The 19,029-nt window shown below is 55.0% G+C and overlaps 2 protein-coding genes across 3 annotated transcripts; one reads left to right on the plus strand and one right to left on the minus strand.

The window, feature by feature from the left end:
* Nucleotides 1-1,433: 1,433 nt before the first annotated feature.
* Nucleotides 1,434-10,580, plus strand: CDK10 (cyclin-dependent kinase 10). Its single transcript, XM_015406720.1, has 13 exons — nt 1,434-1,531; nt 2,582-2,654; nt 4,008-4,044; nt 4,398-4,526; nt 4,787-4,868; nt 5,858-5,925; nt 6,098-6,150; nt 6,245-6,314; nt 7,166-7,225; nt 7,404-7,527; nt 7,771-7,910; nt 9,565-9,617; nt 9,721-10,580. The coding sequence occupies exons 1-13, from the start codon at nt 1,439-1,441 to the stop codon at nt 9,819-9,821; spliced, it is 1,083 nt and encodes a 360-aa protein (XP_015262206.1). The 5' UTR covers nt 1,434-1,438; the 3' UTR covers nt 9,822-10,580.
* Nucleotides 10,581-13,548: 2,968 nt separating this feature from the next.
* Nucleotides 13,549-18,682, minus strand: SPATA2L (spermatogenesis associated 2 like). Of its 2 annotated transcripts, none has more exons than XM_015406715.1 (3): nt 18,559-18,682; nt 15,716-16,025; nt 13,549-15,630 (listed from the first exon to the last, which is right to left on the minus strand). In XM_015406715.1, exons 2-3 carry the CDS (start codon nt 16,022-16,024, stop codon nt 14,596-14,598), a joined length of 1,344 nt encoding a protein of 447 aa, XP_015262201.1. In that variant the 5' UTR covers nt 16,025; nt 18,559-18,682; the 3' UTR covers nt 13,549-14,595. The 2 variants fall into 2 exon arrangements, with proteins under 2 accessions (XP_015262201.1, XP_015262202.1); XM_015406716.1 differs by lacking the exon at nt 18,559-18,682 and adding an exon at nt 17,431-17,483.
* Between the last annotated feature and the right edge of the window lie 347 nt (nt 18,683-19,029).

The raw sequence follows: 19,029 nt of genomic DNA on the forward strand, positions 1-19,029 counted from the left end.
TTTATTAAGATGCAACAAGGCTCCCGGAACTCCAGTTCCTGCCTCACACACACACACACCCCACCCGGTGCCATTTCCCTCATGGTGGACATGGCTCCCCCCCCTCAATTTTCACCCCCCCCAATCAATGCTCCCTCTAAGCTGTGGAGTCTTGTGAGCAAAAATTCTACTTTGTGAGCTACCGGCATCAACGTTTTTTTAAATTGCAGATATAATTACAGTTAAAATTATGTACAACAAATTAAAAGAAACTATCAAGAAGTAATATCCAGTTCGGATGCTTATATTGTTTCTATTATACTTTTTAAAAGTTGAAACTAGTCTATGTAGATCCGGCATTTAAAAAAAATTCACCATGTTGCTCTAATAGTTCAATATAGGGTACCAAATAGACTCAAAATCTGATTTATACTTCTCAACCGAGCAGTTCGAAAGCAAGAAATTGCAAGTAGATAAATAGGTATTTATCTTCGGTGGGAAGGTAACAGCGTTCCGTGCACCTCAGTGTTTAGTCATGCCGGCCACATGACCATGGAACGAGCAAGGGAACCTTTACCTTTACTTTTTACAAATTTAAAATTCAGCTGTTCAGTTAACCGTAACCATAATTTCCTATGCCACAAAGAGAGCAGAGGAGCTATCGCACTTTTCCAGCAGGGCTAAGGTCTTTTTGGCTATTGTCAGTAATATTGTGATTGTTACCCTTCGTTGATATGGGCAAATTTTGTCTATCGTATAACTTAAGAATAAAGATCCAAGTGTCGGCTCAAGAGTATGACCTGTAATTAGAGCTATTTTTTGTATAATTATATTCCAAAAAAATTTAATTATATCACACTCCATCCAGCAGTGGATAAAGGAACCTATACATCCACATTGTTCCGTGCGCCTTTGTGTTGAGTCATGCCGCCACATGACCACGGAAACGTCTTCGGACAGCGCTGGCTCTTCGGCCTGGAAACGGAGATGAGCACTGCAACCCTAGAGTTGGACTCGACTGGCTTTCGAGCAAGGGAACCTTTACCTTTACTTTACCATCTAGTAAGAATCTTAAAGGTCTGAAGCTTTATTGATAAAACTGACTTGTGAGCAAAAATTCTACTTTGTGAGCTACCGGCATCAAACTTGTGAGAGAGTAATTTGGCTCCTGCATAACTTAGTTTGCTCTGGAGCCCTCCTTTCTCAGCGAAGACCGAAATGGGTGAGCCGGAGGCTAAAAAGCGGTAAGCTAGCTCACACTATCTCAGCTTAGAGGGAACCCTGCCCCCCCCATCCCGCAGTTTTTGGAGCAAAGGCCGTGCGTAGCAACCGTTGCTAGGGGATCGCCGAGGAGGAGGGAAGCCAGGGCGAAGGGCCGTACGGCGCCTGCGCGGAAGTGTGTGAGCATGCGCAGTGACTCCACCATGAGAACGGGCAGACTGTGTCTTCGGGAAGTGTCATGGCGGAGGCCGCCTCCGCTGACCCGGAGCCGGAGACTCTGCGACTGAAATGTCTCCGCGGCGGCTTCTTCACGGTGCCACCGGAGCACAGGGTGAGTGGGGAACTACAAATCCCAGAAGCCTCCAGGCGGGGAGTAGCTCCTCCCCTCTGTTCGGGGAAGATCGCAGAGGAAAGAGGGAAGTGAAGAACGGGAGGATGAGGGCGAGTTCCAGCGGGGAAAGGGGGCTACTGAGCATGCCTCCGCCCATGCACAGATGCCCGCACGCATGCGCTGCTGCAGGAGGCTGCAGAGCATGAACCACTCTTGCACTCCTTTCAGCCCTGTTGGCAGCAGAGGGCTTTACAGACGCCCGGGAAAGCTGCGTGCAGGAAAGAGGGGCTTGTCCGGGGGTTCTGCCTCAGAGGTCCGGCCAGCCCTGGGATGGGGACGCTCCGCAGGGTCGCTGGGGCTGGTCTCTCCCACTGGTGAATTAGGCACCCTCCCGCAACTTTCATCCCATAAAGACACAAGCCCTGTTCGCAGTACAGTGAATGTATGTCCATTCCACATGTACACGTCTACGTCTAGATTCCGGTGGACAGTCGTGTTGGCCTGAAGCAACAGAACAAAGTTTGAGCACAGTGGCACCTTTAAGACCAACAAAGTTTAATTCTGGGTAGAAGCTTTCTTGTCACAGTCACAAAAGCTTGTGCCCAGAATTGAACTTTGTTGCATGCACACCAAAGCTTATATCCAGAATTAAACTTTGTTGGTCTTAAAGGTGCCACTGGGCTCAAACTGTGTTCTACACATACATCTGTTTGTAAGACAGAGCCAACATGTGTTCGTGTTGCAACTGAAACCAGGGACTAGTAGCTGGATGAATGTGGGGTATTGTATCACACATTCAGCTGTACCTGTGCTGAATGTCAGATGAGAATGACACAATGCATGTGTTTAAATAACTAAGTGCAAACTCCACATGGTTTGCACATGCATTCATGGTAACGTGAACAGGGCTAGACTCCCTCTTCATAGACTCCCAGTTTGGCACATACCTTCCATGCAAGAGCACTGACTTTTGCTGGCGTCTTGGACCCACTGCTGCATCTCCAAAGGGGCCCAGCCGGAGCTGGTTCCATGACATGTCTCTCCTTTCAGCTGGGAAGATGCCGGAGCGTGAAGGAGTTTGAGAAGCTCAATCGGATTGGGGAAGGGACCTATGGCATTGTGTGTAAGTGCCATTTTCACCATGCAGTGCAACGCCTGGCCTTTGTGTCACAGAGACCCCAGATGCTGGGGAATTCATGCAGGGGGCCTGAGCCACTTGGCTACTTCCCAGGCCGTGCGTCTTCCATGGGGATCATGTGACTGCAGCCATCCTTCCGGCTGGATCACAGATGAGATTCTACTGCTTTATTGGCATCACATATTGAGAATTCGAAAGATCCTGCTTATTTGGAAGCCTTTCCAGAGAGCCTGTGGAAAACCGGAGGGTTGTCATGTGGAACTGTGAAATTCCTGCATGGGAAAGCAGAGAAGGGTGCAAGGGAGCTTGCCCAAAGCAACCTCCTAGGAGAGGCCTGGCCACGTGAACGGACAAAGCAGTTAGAGACTGAGATGTGCTGTTGGTTCGTTTCCCACAGCAGCCGTGACTCTGAGTGGTAGTGGCTCTCGCAGGCAGAGGAGGGTCTTCCCCAACATCTGCTACTTGAGCTCCTTTAATCGGAGAGGCTGAGAACTGAACTCTTGGCATCTTCTGCAAGCACAGCACCTGCTCTGCCACTGGGCCAAGGCCTCTCCCTGGAGCCCAGGGGAACTGAGCAGCCGTTTTGTATGCAGAAGGAACTTCCATTCACTCGGCATTTGAATTTAGACCTGACCAGGGGCTGAGTGCATGGCATACTGTGTGCTGGCTTCTTATCAGTTTGTTGTAGTGGTTAAGAGCGCAGACTGTAATCTGGAAGAACTGGGTTTGAGTCCCCACTCCTCCACCTGCAGAAGAAGAAGAAGAAGAGATTGGATTTATACCCCACCCTTCACTCGGAGTCTCAGAGCAGCTTACAAACTCCTTTCCCTTCCCCTCCCCACAACAGACACCCTGTGAGGTAGGCGGGGCTGAGAGAGCTCTGAGAGAACTGCCCTTTCAAGGACAGCTCTTGTCAAAACTATGGCTTGCCTGAGGTCATAGACCAGCTGCATGTGGAGGAGTGGCGAACCAAACCCGGTTCTCCCAGATTAGAGTCTGCGTACTTAACCACGACACCAAACTGGCAGCTGCTGGTGTGACCTTGGGTCAGTCACAAGTTCTCTCAGAGTTGTTCTCTCAAGGGCAGTTCTCGAGAGAGCTCTCTCAGCCCCACCTACTTCACAGGGTGTCTGTTGTGGGGAGGGGAAGGGAAAGGAGACTGTAAGCTGTTCTGGGACTCCTTCAGGTAGTGGAGGACGGGGTATAAATCCAATCTCTTCTTCTTGTTGTTCTTATCAGGAAAAGGGGCTGCATCAGCAAACGCACGGAGGTGGGGAGGTGGGGGGGGGGTAGGCGGGCTTCTCCAGGGCCGGTCCTAAGAGTGCACTGCCATTTCAGCCCGTGCTCGGGACACCCTGCCGGATGAGATTGTGGCGCGCAGAGGCCCATCAGTGGCTATTAGCCACACGGTATAGATAGGAATCCTCAGGCTGGGGCAAGGGATTCTCTGTCTTCTTGGTGCTTGGGGGGGGTCAACAGTGGGAGGGCTCCTGGTGTCCTGGCCCCACTGCTGGACCTCCTGATGGCACCTGGTATTTTTGGCCACTGTGTGACACAGACTGTTGGACTGGAGGGGCCTTTGGCCTGATCCAACATTGGCGTCTCTTATGTTCTTATGTGAACGGGAAGCTCAGGTGCCTCCTTAGTCTGTATTGGGGGGGGGGAGGAAGCAGGGAGGAGAGGGCTCCAGGGACAAGGCCGCCGCCTCTGCTCCTGCTCTGCTCTTAGTGTCTCCCCCCCCCGGTTCCCTGCAGGGATCCCCATCAGCAGCCTGCGGGAGATCACCCTGCTGCTGAAGCTGCAGCACCCCAACATCGTGGAGCTGAAGGAGGTGGTCGTGGGGAACCACCTGGAGAGGTACTGGGGCGGCTCCCTCTCCGCCACGCCGAGCCTGCCGGTCCTGTCCTGCCCTCTCGATGCTTTTTGGAGGGACTGGCAGGTGGGGTAGAGCAGAGAGCGGGAGCTGGGGTTGGCGGGCAGAGGCGGCAGCCAAGCATGGCTTGCTGGGCGTGGCCGGCTCCTGAGCAGGGGGGCACGCTTCATCCGACTCCTGCCTGTTCAGCAGCTCTCTGGCCTTCCCCAGTAACCGGATACAAGTGCCTGTCATTCTCCTGCAGCATCTTCCTGGTGATGGGCTACTGTGAACAGGACCTGGCCAGTCTCCTGGAGAACATGCAGGTTCCGTTCTCGGAAGCCCAGGTAGGGACAGGCTGGACAGCAGCAGCACGGGGGGGGGGGAGTAGCCAACCATTTTGTTTGCTGGAGAGATTGGCCTCACCAGGATGAAAGACCCATCTCGTGGAGGCGTTCCTCGGGGTTCTGCCAAGCCCTGGTCGTGCTGAAGCAGCGCTAGGCGTAAGGAAAGGCTTTTGGCTTTAAGTGAGGCGCCAGCAAAAGGGACTGAGGATTAGTTGTTGTAGATTTTCCGGGTTCTTGGCATTGTAGGACCTGACGTTTCACCAGCAGCTGTGACTGGCACCCTCAGAGGTAAAACACAGAAAGATGGAGTACTCTCTGTGTCAAGGTGAGATGAAAAATGGTGGGCAGGTGGTTTATATCTACTCAGGAAGGTGTGGTAGGGCTGAGTCATTATCTTGTAGGAGTTCCCCCAGGCTGTGACGTGCTAATGGAGGAACTTTCCTGAGGAGGTTCTTTTGCATGTGGACTTGGCTGTTGAAATCCTAATCTTATCTGTAGTGCTCTTGTAAGATGTAGAGCATTTGGTGTTTTTCAGGACAGGTAACCATGCCCTATTTAAATTCTCTTCTTTCCTGTTGAAATTGTGTTTATGTTTATGAATTTCAATGGGTTCCCTGTGTAATCTGACATGGTAATTGGATGTGTCGTCCAGCCTCTCAGTGTCTTGGAATAAGATACTGTGTCCAGTTTGAGTTAGGCTGTGTTCAGCCACTGCTGATTTTTGAGGATTTGAGGATGTTTGTGTGGAAGTCGAGAGGCCTCAGCCCTTGTGGCTAGATGGGTGGCAAGAAAGGGGCTGAGCGTGAGACTGTGAGGGTCTGGCGGGGTGGTTGGAGCTCACTGTGTCTTGGCAGACGGGACCTGCCAGGAATCAGGCCCAGAGGTTGGGCCCCGACGGGGATCTGATGCCGGTCAGAGCAGAGTGTGGGACCTTCAGGAGAGCTTCCCCCTTAGCAGTGCCCCATTAATGCCCCCCCCCCTCTGTGCAGGTGAAGTGCATCATCCTTCAGGTCCTCAAGGGCCTCCAGTACCTGCACGACAACTTCATCATCCACAGGTGAGGAACAGGCAGGGACCCACTGGCGCTGGGGCCGATGTGCAGCTTCCAGGCCCTGCGGTGGGCAGCAGCCCCACGCGGACGCAGGGAGGAGGGTCAAGGGGCAACCGGGGGAGGAAGGGCTGCTCCCAGGTTGGCCCCGCCTCACCTGGGCCTTGCTTTCCTCTCCCAGGGACCTGAAAGTGTCCAACTTGCTCATGACGGACAAAGGATGTGTGAAGACAGGTGAGCCTCTGCAGTAGCTGGCTTCCCCCCCCCCCCCCGGCTGGCTGGGAAGGCTGCTGCTGACCTGTGACCCTCCCGTCTCCCCTCCCTGCAGCGGATTTTGGCCTGGCTCGCGCGTACAGGGTTCCCCTGAGGCCCATGACTCCCAAGGTTGTCACACTCTGGTGAGTAGCTGCCCCTGCCTGATCATCCCGCCCAGTCAGTACGTGGCAGGTAAGAAGGAAGGGGCTTTGCTTTTCTCTTCTTCCCTAGCAGCTGGGCCAAAGCAACGCCCTCCCTTAAGAAGTCTGCACCATATCAGGACTCTCACAGATGGGGGAAAGGGGGATGGCTTATAGAGAAGCATTAAAAACAAATAACAATGCCTCTTTGGAAGAGAGGCAGAAGTCATGCTTGGTATCGAACCCTGAAATTCGAAGCAACTAGTTCAGTACTGACCATCCCTCGCTTCCAGCTGCACGCAGTGACACTGGCCGGTTCTGGAAGTACCTCTTGGCTGCTGTATTCAGGGACCACAACAGGCCTGCCTCAACCTCTAGACTATCTGGGGCCTTTCAGTTTAGGGGGACTTGATAGAGCTTTCTAAAATGATGCGTGGGGTGGACAGAGAGGATTTTGTTCTCCTCCCAGTATTAGATCTTGGCGGGCCACTCAGTTAACTTGATAAGCAATACATGCTCAGAACAGACAGTCCCCCCCCACACACACTTTACTCAGCTGGTGATTAAATTGTGAAATTCACTGCCAGTGGGTGTCGCAACCACAAATAGTTTTAACAGGATTTCACAGCTCCCTGGAGGAAGAGGTCAGTGGCTGTTAGCCATGGTGACTAAAGGGAACCTCCACTTTCAGAGGCAGCCTCTGAATTTCAGCGCCCCAGGAAACCACACGAGGGAAGGCCTTGGCCTCTTTTCCTGACGTCCGGCCTCCAGAGGAATTGGTTGGCTGCGGTGTGAGAAAGGATGCTGGACTAGGTGGACCATTGCTGTGACATACCCTTTCTTCCACCTTGCAGGTACCGAGCCCCTGAACTGTTACTGGGCACCACCACACAGACCACAGCCATCGATATGTGGTGAGGGAAGACGACCTGTCCTAGTCTGGGGACCAGGGCCGCAGCGGGTGGGGAGGGGAAAAGGACTCAGAGAATTGCACCCTGGGCCTGCCTTTGGAGCTCTGCGAGGGGCTCGGGGCAGACCCAGGCCCGAGTGGGTTGTGATCCTTGGAGCTAACACCAGGGGTCTTCCTCGCAGGGCCGTGGGCTGCATCGTGGCAGAGCTCCTGGCCCACAAGCCCCTGCTGCCTGGGAGTTCCGAGATCCAGCAGATAGACATGATTGTGCAGCTCCTGGGCACGCCGAATGAGACCATCTGGCCAGTGAGTGCTTTTCTTGCCTGACTCCACTTGTGTGGGATTGCATGTGGGTTTCCCATGCCTCCTTCCTTTGGGTGACGGCACTGCAGGGCCCCCGAGGGCCGTCTAACCAGAGCCCCTACTTGAAAGTGTAGCCGTTTACCCACAGTCCAGGCAGAAACCAGGCACCCTGCAAGAGGCCCCAGTGAGCTGTGTCTCCATGAGACCCTTGCCCTCTGCTGAAGGCAAACCCCTTGTATCCTCCAGGGCTTCTCCAAGCTGCCGCTGGTGAGCCAGTACACCCTGCGCAAGCAGCCCTACAACAACCTGAAGCACAAGTTCCCGTGGCTGTCCGAAGCCGGGCTCCGCCTCCTCAATTTCCTCTTCATGTACGACCCTAAGAAAAGGTAATTAGGCAGGAGCAGACCTGTAGCTACAGTGGAGCATTTGGGGGCCTGGCCCCCTGACTTCCATCCAGCCCCCAGGCTCTCTGGGCTGCCTGGAGGACTCCCCACCACCGCCTCTTCCCCAAGCATGGCTTGCTTCCCCATGTAGACAAGCAGCGTGTGAACACTGCAAAAGTGAGTTTCTTAAATTCTATTTATATTTTATTTTTTTACTTTGTGATGTCGGTGCCCCCCGACTTATTTAAAGCCCTCCCCCAAATTACAAAACCCTGGCTACGGGACTGGGGTCTCTCCCCCACCTGGAAGTCTCAAGCCGAGTCCCTCCTCCAGAAGGATAGCATAGAATGAGGGTGGGAATGACCAGACAGGGCAGCTGAAATGGCCCAGGGAAGGAGACCCACACCGCAAGGCAGAAAAGGGGTCAGAGCAAAGTTTGAGTCCAGCGGCACCTTGAAGACCACCAAAGTTTTATTCACGGTATAAGTTTTCGTGTGCACAAAAGCTTATACCTTGAATAAAACTTTGTTGAACAGTCTTCAAGGTGCCACTGGACTCAGCAGAAGAACAGATTGGATTTATACCCCATGGCCCTTCACTACCCGAATGAGTCTCCGAGCGGCTTACAATCTCCCTTCCCCTCCCCACAACAGACACCCTGTGAGGTAGGTGGGGCTGAGAGAGCTCTTTCGAGGACTGCCCTTGAGAGAACAGCTCTGAGAGAACTTGTGGCTGACCCAAGGTCACACCGGCAGCTGCATGTGGAGGAGGAGCGGGGAATCAAACCCAGTTCTCCCAGATTAAAGTCCCCGCTCCTAACCACTGCACCAAACTGGCTCTGACTTTGTTCTGCTGCTTCAAACCAACACGGTGACCCACCGGAAAAAGGGACAGCCACTGAAGCAGCTGGCTTCACAGACCACTAAAGGAGGGTTTTCTTTGCCCATGCAGAGTTAACCCTGTGGTGCCCTCGGAAAGCCGTGGGTGGGGGCAGAGCCATCTGCTGCTGGTCAGAATTGCCACAAGCACCGCCTGCTGTTGCGCTGCTCCCCAGACTCTGGGAACCAACTCTGCAGGTGGACGGGCTGGGCTACTGCCTGTCTGTGGCCATCACAAGCCTCGGAAGGATCAGTGGCTGGTTGAGCTGCCGTCAGCCCGTTAGGTGCGCGGACTCTTATCTGGGAGAACCAGGTTCGATTCCTCACTCCTCCACTTGCAGCTGCTGGGTGACCTTGGGCAAGCCACCGTTCTGTCAGAGCTGTTCTCTCAAGGGCAGTCCTCGAAAGAGCTCTCTCAGCCCCGCCTACCTCACAGGGTGTCTGCTGCGGGGAGGGGAAGGGAAAGGAGTTTGTCAGCCGCTCTGAGACTCCAATCTCCTCCTCCTCCATCCTCTGCGAGTGGGACTCTGCCAGGCACAGGTTCCCGGCCAGGAGCCTGGGACAGATCCCGCCTGCAGGGAGTGACTCCACCACCCTGAGGTGGCCAGTGTTCTCTGGTGCTGCCACCCACCCTGGCCATCTGTTTGGCACACCGGCTTCTGTGGTGAGGGGAGGAGAAACAACCCCTTCCTTTCCAGAGAAGGGCTTTCCTAGAACAGTCAGAGCCCTCGGGAGGAGTCAGTCGGCCCTTCACTGCCTCCCGTGTCTTTTCTCCGCAGAGCCACAGCCGGCGACTGTCTGGAGAGCTCCTACTTCAAAGAGAAGCCTCTGCGTAAGTCTCGCTTTGGGGGTGGGAGGGTGGGGGGACCTCTCTCAGCATCGACGGGGCTCCTTCCCCCAAGCACTGCCTGACCCGGTCTTCTCCCTCTTTCCAGCCTGTGAGCCGGAGCTCATGCCAACTTTCCCGCACCATCGCAACAAGCGGGCTGCCCCGAGTGTGGCCACGGAGTGCCCAGGCAAACGCAGCCGGCCCTGAGCCTGTTCGATGGCACGTGAGACGGAGAGGAGTGGCGCGGCTTGCCTGTGCGGGGCAAAGAGCCGGAGCTTTTCATGGGTGGAAGAGGAACCTGGAGAGGAAGAGAACCCTTCCCTTCTCTCTCACGGGCTCCTCAAATGTCTCAGGGTTTCTAGGAACAGACAGGAGGATGATCTCACTGGATGCCAGCCAGTATTCTCTTGCTGGGTGCCTCTGGACACCGACCAGCAGGGCGTGATGGCACCGGCCTGCCCCTCGCTGCTCACCCCAGCACTGATGGATCCAACCTCTACACACATAATCACGCTTCACCATGAGCCATTCCAGCTGGCCGCTAGCAAGTATTATAAGGACAGGCTATTCTGTATGTTACTTTGCACAGCTAGAGGCTCTCTTGGATGCATCCAGAGCTCTGCCTCAGAGCCCAGGCCAGCCGGGGGCCATGCACCATGCAGAGCAGTATCGGGCAGCCAGGTGAGACGATGCAGACAGCCACTGATCAACCCATCCCCCACAAATATGTCTAACCCTATTAAAGCCTATCACCAGACCTGCTGGCAATAGATACCAGAATTTGATTTGTATGAAACCACCTCCTTGTGTCTGTGCTCAGTGTACTGTCCTTCAGCTTTGTGGGTGACCCCACATCCAAGTATTACGGGAGAAGAAAAGTTCCTTTTTGTTGACTCTTCCACAACCTTCAAACATATAGGTTTTTAAAAAAACAAAAACCCACGTCTTCTCTTAGTAATCGGTTCCCCCCCCCCCCAACTGAAACCCACCGACTCTTCAGCCTTTTAATTAGGGAACATCCTTTTTTCTTGGGCTGCTTTTCCAGTTCTATGAAGCAATTATACATAGTATTCCAAATATGGCAGCACCATAGATGCATCTATAAAAAGGGTGCTATTCTGCTGGCTGTTATAGCAAAGACTTTGGCTTTTTCATTCCCATTAAAATTTTCATTGAGCTTCCCACTACAGCCTCAGATTTCCTCTCCCTTTCGGTCTCCACTAGTTCAGAGAACAAATGTAAAGGAAACAGTTGTGAGAGTCTGACCCACAGATCAAGCAGTCAACAAGACTTGCAGAGAAAATGTTTCTGTATATTATGATCAACAAGCACTACAACACAATAAACAAATTCCTTCAAATCATAAGCAAACCCTAGTGTGAAAATGCATCATCAATGTCGTCTCCGGCTTCTATAACGACGTTTCAGTAGTAGAAAAGCTCTCTTGCTCATAAAGTGCTTTACAAAAAATCAGGCAAGATAATACATTTAGATGGGATGGTGATCTCAGTAAGTATTCAGGCTCATATATGCTGCTAAGCTTCTAATGGATCCTGGAGATGACGTTGATGATGTATTTTCACACTAGGATTTTCTCATGATTTGAAGGAATTTGTTTATTGTGTTGTAGTGCTTGTTGACCATAATATACAGAAAGCATTTTCTCTGCAAGTCTTGTTGACCGCTTGATCTGTGGGTCAGACTCTCACAACTGTTTTCTTTACATTTGTTCTGATTAGGATGTGATTGTCCACATTTGTCTTGCTCCACTAGTTCAGAACCTGTCAGTGTATATTTGAAGTTAAGGGCTTTTTGCCCCAATGTGCATCACTTCACGCTGGCTTACACGGCCCCTCATTTGCCATGATGCCACTCATAAACCCAGCAGGGAGAGATCCTTTTGGAGTGCTTAAAGATGTTTTGGTTTTCACTATACTGAATAATTTGATGTCACCTGCAAACCTGGCCACTGCACTGCTTTCCCCAAACACCAGACCCTTCAAGAAGCACTAAAGAGCACGGTCCCACTGTCCTTGCATTTACATCCTCCTCACCTCTGCTTCCTGTTGTAACAAGTTATTAATGACAGAACTCATCTTGTTATTCCATAATTGCTGAATTTATTAATGGGCCTTTGGTGAGGGGCCTTTGTCAAGTGATTTTTGAAAGCCCAAATAAATGCCTACCACCATCTCACTCTTATCCATACACTTGTTAATCTTCTCAACAAGCTCAGAATGTGGATGAGGCAGGGCTTTCCTTTGCAGAAGCCATGTTGATTCTTCCACAGCAAGGCTTGTCCTTCTGTATGCTTACCAGTTTCACTTTTTACCACTTTGCCCAGAACTTTAGGGGAAATGGCCTGTAATCCCCCTGGATCTCTTTGTTAAGGGCATGTTACCTCTGGTGAGCTGTTTGACAAGTTGCACGTGACTATAAGAGCTCAACAAGTTCACATTTGACTTCCTTAAGAACACTAGGGAAGGGGAGTGTACCATTCTCACTCGCTGACTTAATTCATCTGTCACTTGGCCGGAGCTTGGTGTAGTGGTTAAGAGCGGCAGACTCTAAGCTGGAGAACCGGGTTTGATTCCTCACTCCTCCACATGAAGCCAGCTGGGTAACCTTGGGCCAGTCAGTTCTCTCAGAGCTCGCTCAGCCCCACCTCCCTCACAGGGTGTCTATTCTGGGGAGAGGAAGGGAAGGTGATTGTAAGCCGCTCTGACACCTTCAGGTAGTGAAGGGTGGGGTACAAAAACCAGCTCTTACTGACTTACAACTCTTCTGTCCCCCTGCATTTCACTCAGTTCTTCAGTCACCAACTAACAAAGCAGCAGCTCCGGCCTGGACATCCCCCAGACACCTTTGGCAGTGCTCCTCCTACAGAGGTTTTATTGATTTCACTAGATATTGCCCACACAGCACTTTTTAGCAGCTCTTTGCAGATATGGGTTAGAAACCTGGGAGTAAATTTCTGACAGCTGAATTCTGCCCCCATATGCAAACTCCCCCCCACCCCCAGGTGAGCGCTCTTTCCGGCTCCAGTGGAATCATGGCACCAAGACACACGCTTGCCAGGCACAGTCAAACTTTACATTTTGGAAACAACTTGGCAGTACCGAGTGCTGACAAAAACAGTCCCGAGTGTTGGCAAACAAGCCTGGCACAGAGAACGAAGGCGAGTCGGCGAGAGGCACAGGGGCCCTGGCCACAGCCTGCCTCACGGCAAGTTATTTCACCTTCCCTTTTGGAGGGACAGAGTTGAGGCAGGACAAAGCAGAGGACTGCCCCCGGCATCGGGAGGAGCTGCCAGGACTCCCCCGTGGCTGTCAAAGCACTGTGGTTTTTCATGGCACTCCGCCCAGCAGGCTCCTCGCAACCCTACTGCAGACCACCTCCCCCCCCCACCGCAGCTCTCTCTGCAACTCCCCCCCCCCGATAATTTTGCAGGAAAGGCAGCGGCGTCGCAATCAAGACGTCTGCTGCTCCCTGCGAGTGCTGTGAATGGAGGGGGGTGTGGGAGAAAGTTGCTGCACAGCTGGAGAAACAGATTCCGGCTGCCAAGGAGGCAGTCCTATAAATAGCTGAAGAAACAGCCTCCCTCGACGGCGTCTTCCTCCCACCCAGTCATTTCGTTTCTGCCTACAAAGGAAGGGATCTGGAGCTCTGCATCTGCCGCAGGCCCTGCTTGGGCGGGGAGGTGCTGGGGGCCACCCCAGCTGGAGCAGCCCTCTCGCCCCACGACGCCACTGCCCTGCCCAAATCAAGGGGTTGGCACGCCCAGCCTCAGTGAAGCCACTACACCGCCTGCTCTGTATCTTAGCAGCCAATTCAAGTGGTGAAAAGCCACCCCCTTGAAACCCATCTCTTTGCCTGCCTGCTCCCAATGCATTTCCTGGGCAACAGGAACCGGGGGGGGGGGGGGGGTTTCGCCAGCCGGGGATCACACCGGCAGCGTGGCAGGGAGAGCTGGTGCCGGATTCTTGTGCCTCCCGTGTATGACTGTGGTGGGCGAGGCTCCCTGGCTTCCCCTGTTATCTTCTGGCCAATGCAGCAAATCGCTTCTTTACCCATCTGGCTTTTCTGTCCAGTTACACAACTCTCGAAAGCTCTGGTGGGGGCAAGCACTGAGTTATCTGTCTGGGCTTTTTGAAATGAGAACTTCAGCCCAGGATGAAAGTCCTTTTGCTGAAATGTCCCACTGGCCCCCACAAGGGGGGGGGATGGACATCTAGAGAACCTGCCAGTTTCTATTTAGCGTATTTCACACTGCACCTTCTGTCAGACACGGAGTTCTTCCACAATAAAAGGAGGCTGAGGGCCTCCTTTGAGGGTGATGTCCTCGGACTAGAACCAACGTGAAGACCCGTGGCCCCCTTCACCCCTAACCAAAGGGGGGGCCCCTGCTAATCTTGTGGCCTCTTCAACCATTCCAGGTAATGCAAGCTGAGCTGCCAGAAACTGCCTACCCTTTGATGCATTAGGACTGCTGGGCTAGTCAGACACCCACAAGAGACCCCTCTTGCAAAACTTTTGCAGTCTGAAAGTGCGCAAGATGGACTTTTGCAGCAGGGCCCCCCCCCAACTCCTGTTTGTTGAGGAGCAGGTGGAGCTAATCAGGCTGGCGGGGTCCGGAGCAGCTTGCCCAGCGAGGCCTCTGCCTGGCCTTTTGCCTCTGCTGGGTTTTCAGCGTGAAGCACCAGGTTTTGGCACACATGAGAGAAAAAAGGAAACCCACCCAGAGAAGTGTGCACCTGTCCTCCCCCCACACATTTTCACACTGAGAGTTGGGAGAAGTCCTCTCTGGGCGGAGGGTAAAGAGAGCCAAGCAGAAAGGATGAAGAGCGAGTTTAGTGGGTGCAGCCCCAGGTGGGCCGACCAGGCAAGCGAACCCCCAGAGGAGCAGCTGTGCCCCCTCCCCCCCGTTGCCGGTCGCAGTCCCAACAGGCCCCCGGCTCCACTGCCAGGCCCCGCCCCCCTCCTACAACAGCTTGTCCACCTCCGTCCGCTGCAGCCAGAGGGGCTCCTGCTTCTCACTCTGCAGCTCTTCGACGTGGTGGGCGCTGCGGCAGTGCTGGGCCATTTCGCAGCCGCTGCTGTGCAGCAACCGGCAGCTGCCGCAGCAGGACGAGGGGAGCACCCCTGGGAGCAGGCACGAGTGCAGATTGTAGCGGGGGAGCTCTGGGCCTGCCACCCCCGAGCCCAGCCCCTGCGCTCGCCGCAGGACCACGGGGCTCAGCTGGGGACTCCTCGGCTGCCTCGCAGAAGGAGAAGCTGGGCTGCTGGCGCCGTGCGGCTGAGGGCTGGGGCTGCTGTAGTGGGGGCTGGGGGACAGGAACCGGCTTCCCGGCTGCGCGGGGTAGTCCGTGTCACTCGACCTGCTGAGCTCCCGCCTCAAGGAGATGAAGGAGAAGGAGGTCTCCAGATCAGGCCCCTCGGGGGCCATGAGCCCATTCCCGTAGGGCTGCTCTGGGCCAGGCCCCCACAGCTTGCTTCGGCCCTCCGGCAGGCCCTGGGGGCTCCTCACAAGAAGTTCCTTGCTCCTCAGCCTGGGGCTGCTGCTGCGCTCGTAGGGGGCAGGTGGATGCTGAGGCGGGACCCTGGGTCCTGGAGGCTCACAATAGGGGTTCAGTGCCTCGGGGCTCTCCCTGTAGAGGTCGACCCCGTCGGCTGGCTCCCCGCAGAAGTCTTTGTCCCTGGGCCAGCAAGCCAGGCTCCGCAGCTTGGCCACACAGCCCTCCAGGCCGCCCCTGGCCTCCTTCCGGGCCTGCAGCAGCTCTTCAGAGGAGATGCCGCAAGGCTCCACCTCCTCCACGACCTTGGCCAGGATCTCGCACTCCACCCGGGCGGCAAAGAAGCTGCCAGCGACACGGAGTAGGCCGCCCCCCGGTGGCAGCTGAGAAATCACCAGGTGGAGGTTGTCTCTCTGGACGTAGCCCATCCGGTGGAAACTCCTGGCAATGTCGGCCTCGGAGAGCACCCCTTGGAGGACGTGCACGTAGACGCCTGAAAAGGTCTGCAAAGAGAAACACCCGTCAGTCCCCTGGCCCGCTCTTACGTCTCCCCTCCTTCCAGCACCCAACTACCCCAGCAATGCTCACTTTTATGGTGCTAAATTCTTTCCGCCAGGGGAAGAAGTAAAGATGGACAGCGGCCAGCTCCAGCACCTCAAAGGCTCTGCAGAGGTTCCGGAGGGCCACGCCCAGGTCCAGCTGTCCCCGCAGGGCCCCCGCAATCATGGCAAAGGTGTCTTCCCCTTGCAAGGCACCGTGCAGCTCTGGGTCCTCCAGCAGCTGACGCCACATCATCTGTTTCAGGGATGAGTCTGCACACACTCCTGTGTGGCCCCTGCGGAAGTCCCTCTCCAAGCAGCGGCGGTATTCCTCCTGCAGCACAGTGCCGGGATTCATCCTGCAGCAGAACAAAGGCCAAGCCCTGAGACCCTTCCTGCTCAAAATCTCAGCGACATCCGCGTTCCCACAGCCGATCAAGCCGGCACGCGGAGGTGGCCCTTCCCAGATATGAAAGGGACCAGAGCATCACTTACACACAGCGGCAAGAGCACGCTGTGACAAAGTAGTGCCAATTCAGTCCTAAAAGCTGCAGACCTAAACGACACCCCGAAAACCAACAGGACACACAGAGGTGATCCGCCTGCAGATCTGTTGCTACTTTTTGTGCACTACGCTCAGCACACTGAGTTTTTAAAAATTAATTTAAAAGATTTATTAGTCACCTTTCTTCCATGCAGAGCTCAAAGCAACTTACAGTATAGATAAAATACATAAAAAGCAAAGTTGAAAATAACAATCCACAACCACTAGTAAACTTAACCAAATGCAATCTTAAATAAAACCATCCTCAGCGGCCTCCTGAAGATCAACGGTGAAGGGGCCAGGCGCACCTCCCTGGGGAGGCTGTTCGATGATCGTGGTGCTGCCACTGAGAAGACCCTCTCTCGTGTGCCCCCCCAGATGAGCTTCTCTGTTTGCTGGGACAGGCAGGAGGGCCTCTCCTTGCTGGGCAGGAACAACACAGGGGAGAAGATGGTTCTCTGGCCGGCACACGGCTACGTGGTGGCATGGGCAGACGACAGCCCAAGCAGCGAGCCCCAGGGAGACCTTGCTGCACACACAAGCGCAGTTCCTTGAGCACTCTGCAGGCCACAAGAATCTAACGAGTCTCTTTCATTTCTTAAAGAAAGGCCAGGGTCATTCAGTTTCCCACAACAGACCGGGACTGTCAAGTTCTGCACCTGTGAACTCCTACAGGGGGGCACCTTCCCAGTCACCATTTCCTTGTTCATCCAAAGGCCCACAGTTCCCCAGCTGTCCTCCCGTGAATTTCCCCAAGTGATGGTTTCTTCCTCTAAAGCTTCCAAGGCAACGGCAGCCCAGGCTCTTACCATCTGGTCAGTCCAGAGCCATCCGTCACTCCACTGACCTGCACGCTGGTGCCTCGACTCGCTCGCTTCCCTCTTCATTTTCTGCACCCCTTTCCCTGTGTGTCCAATACTGGGGATGTTATTGTGAGGTGTAAACGGCTTTGAAATGTAGCAGGCAAAACGGTGGAATGCAAGTGTACCAAATAGGTAAGGAATCAGCAGCCAGGTTGCTTGAGGCAGGGACAGTGCCCCCCTCTAAGCTGTGGAGTCTTGTGAGCAAAAATTCTACTTTATGAGCTACTGGCATTAAAGTTGTGAGCGAGCGATTCGGCTGCTGCATAAATTAGTTTGCTCTGGAGCCCCATCCTTCCTGAGCGAAGACAAAAACGTGTGAGCCGGAAGCTGAAAAACTGTAAGCTAGTTCACACTCACTCAGCTTAGAGGGAACACTGGCAGGGAGTGAGCTGGAGTCCCACCTTTCGGCCTCATCGGAGACCCACCGCGGTATACTGGTTAAAGACCTGGGAGAGCCAGGTTTGAACCTCCCCACTCTGACACGGAGGCTCGCTGGGTGGCCTTGGACCTCTCACACGCTTGGCTTCCCGCACCTCACAGGACTGTTGTGAAGATAAACTGGAGGAGAGAGGAATGCTGTGGGCCGCTTTGGGTCCCCCACTGAGGAGAAAAGCGGGCTTATGTTCATTAAATGTACTTCATATATAATGAATGAATACTAGTTAATACAGGAAATGTGTTATAATACAACTAAGTGTGTTAAAGACACAGAAGAGTAATTTTCTTTGGTGAGCCCTATTTTTCCTATTGCAATTACACCAAAGCTTGTCAGAACTACGGCTTGCCCAAGGTCATCCAGCAGCTGCGAGTGGAGGCGTGGGAAATCAAACCCGGTTCTCCCAGATCAGAGTCCGTGCACTTCACCACGACACCAGACTGGCTCTCAAAAGTGTCCCGGGGATCCGGCCACGGCAAGCAGGGGAAAGGGGTGGGGGCTCGCTCCACAGACGACGCCTCTCTTCCTCTTAACGCCCTGCACCCAAGGGTGCTGCTCCAAGCCTCCCCCAAGACAGCCCACCCGCAAGGGAGGAAGGCAACCTGGCAGCCCGGTACAGCTGGCACACCTGGGCAAAGGGGGGGGGGCGTTCCTATCTGACCCCCACGAGGTCTTCCTCGAAGCCGCCCGCCCACCACGGCTTGGGGGGTCTGGATCAGGCAAAAGTGCCACGAAGCCAGCCAGCCCGGCTCTCCCTGCTCTCTTCCACGGGCTGCCAAGCAAGGAGCCCCTGGAAAGCAAAGGGGGGGGGGCACCGGCGGGGTTTTTTCCCTCCTCTGCCCCCCCACCCCCTCTCTTTACGGGGAGGGGATATTTTTAAAGGCTTCGTCCCGACAAGCCTTGGAAGGTGGCCATGGAATGCCTGGGACGCGCAGGCAGACGATGCCGCGGGTGGCACCACCGGGGCGGCCAGGCTCTCGGGGCGCCCACGGAACCCCCTGCCACAGGAACCGTCGCCCTTGGCAACCGAGGAGACGGCGGGGACGCACCTGGGGCACGTGACCGGCCGCTGACGTCACACTCGCTTTCGGGGGGGGCGCCCGCCTCGCCGGAGCCCGAACGCGACCCGGCCGCTCCGCCGCCAGCGCTCCCTCGTCTGCTCTTCGCGTCTCCTCCGCTCGCCGCCGTCACTTCCGGCTCGCCTTGGCCCCGCCCCGGAGCGCCTGCGTCACGCGGCCGGCCGTTAACCCCTGCCGCGCCTGCCTGGCTTCCTGGAAGCGCGCGACGGAGCATGCGTGGCTCGGACCCGCGTGCGGGGGAAGTCCGCGTGCCCACGTGCAGGCGGCGGGGGCGCGTTCGAGGCTCTTCCACCCGGCTGGGCAAGGGGGCTTGGGCAGAGGGGGAGGGAGAGACCGGTCCCTGTGCAGCAGCAGCAGCAGGCCGGGCCCCAGGGCAGGGGGCGCGGCGCACGCGGAGGCCGAGGGTCCCCGGCATGCAGCTGGGCGCAGACTCCGGGGGGG

This window comes from Gekko japonicus, unplaced genomic scaffold (genome assembly GCF_001447785.1).
Source record: "Gekko japonicus isolate JY-2015 unplaced genomic scaffold, Gekko_japonicus_V1.1 scaffold386, whole genome shotgun sequence".
Taxonomy (NCBI): domain Eukaryota; kingdom Metazoa; phylum Chordata; class Lepidosauria; order Squamata; family Gekkonidae; genus Gekko; species Gekko japonicus.

Bases quoted from the DNA above. Each gene is read 5' to 3' on its own strand.
- CDK10 (XM_015406720.1), top strand. From the start codon at position 1,439: ATGGCGGAGGCCGCCTCCGCTGACCCGGAGCCGGAGACTCTGCGACTG. The intron at 6,151-6,244 runs GTGAGCCTCTGC...CCCTCCCTGCAG, and splicing joins CAAAGGATGTGTGAAGACAG to CGGATTTTGGCCTGGCTCGC. The intron at 9,618-9,720 runs GTAAGTCTCGCT...CCCTCTTTCCAG, and splicing joins CTTCAAAGAGAAGCCTCTGC to CCTGTGAGCCGGAGCTCATG.
- SPATA2L (XM_015406715.1), bottom strand. From the start codon at position 16,024: ATGAATCCCGGCACTGTGCTGCAGGAGGAATACCGCCGCTGCTTGGAG. The intron at 15,631-15,715 runs GTGAGCATTGCT...TTCTCTTTGCAG, and splicing joins AAGAATTTAGCACCATAAAA to ACCTTTTCAGGCGTCTACGT.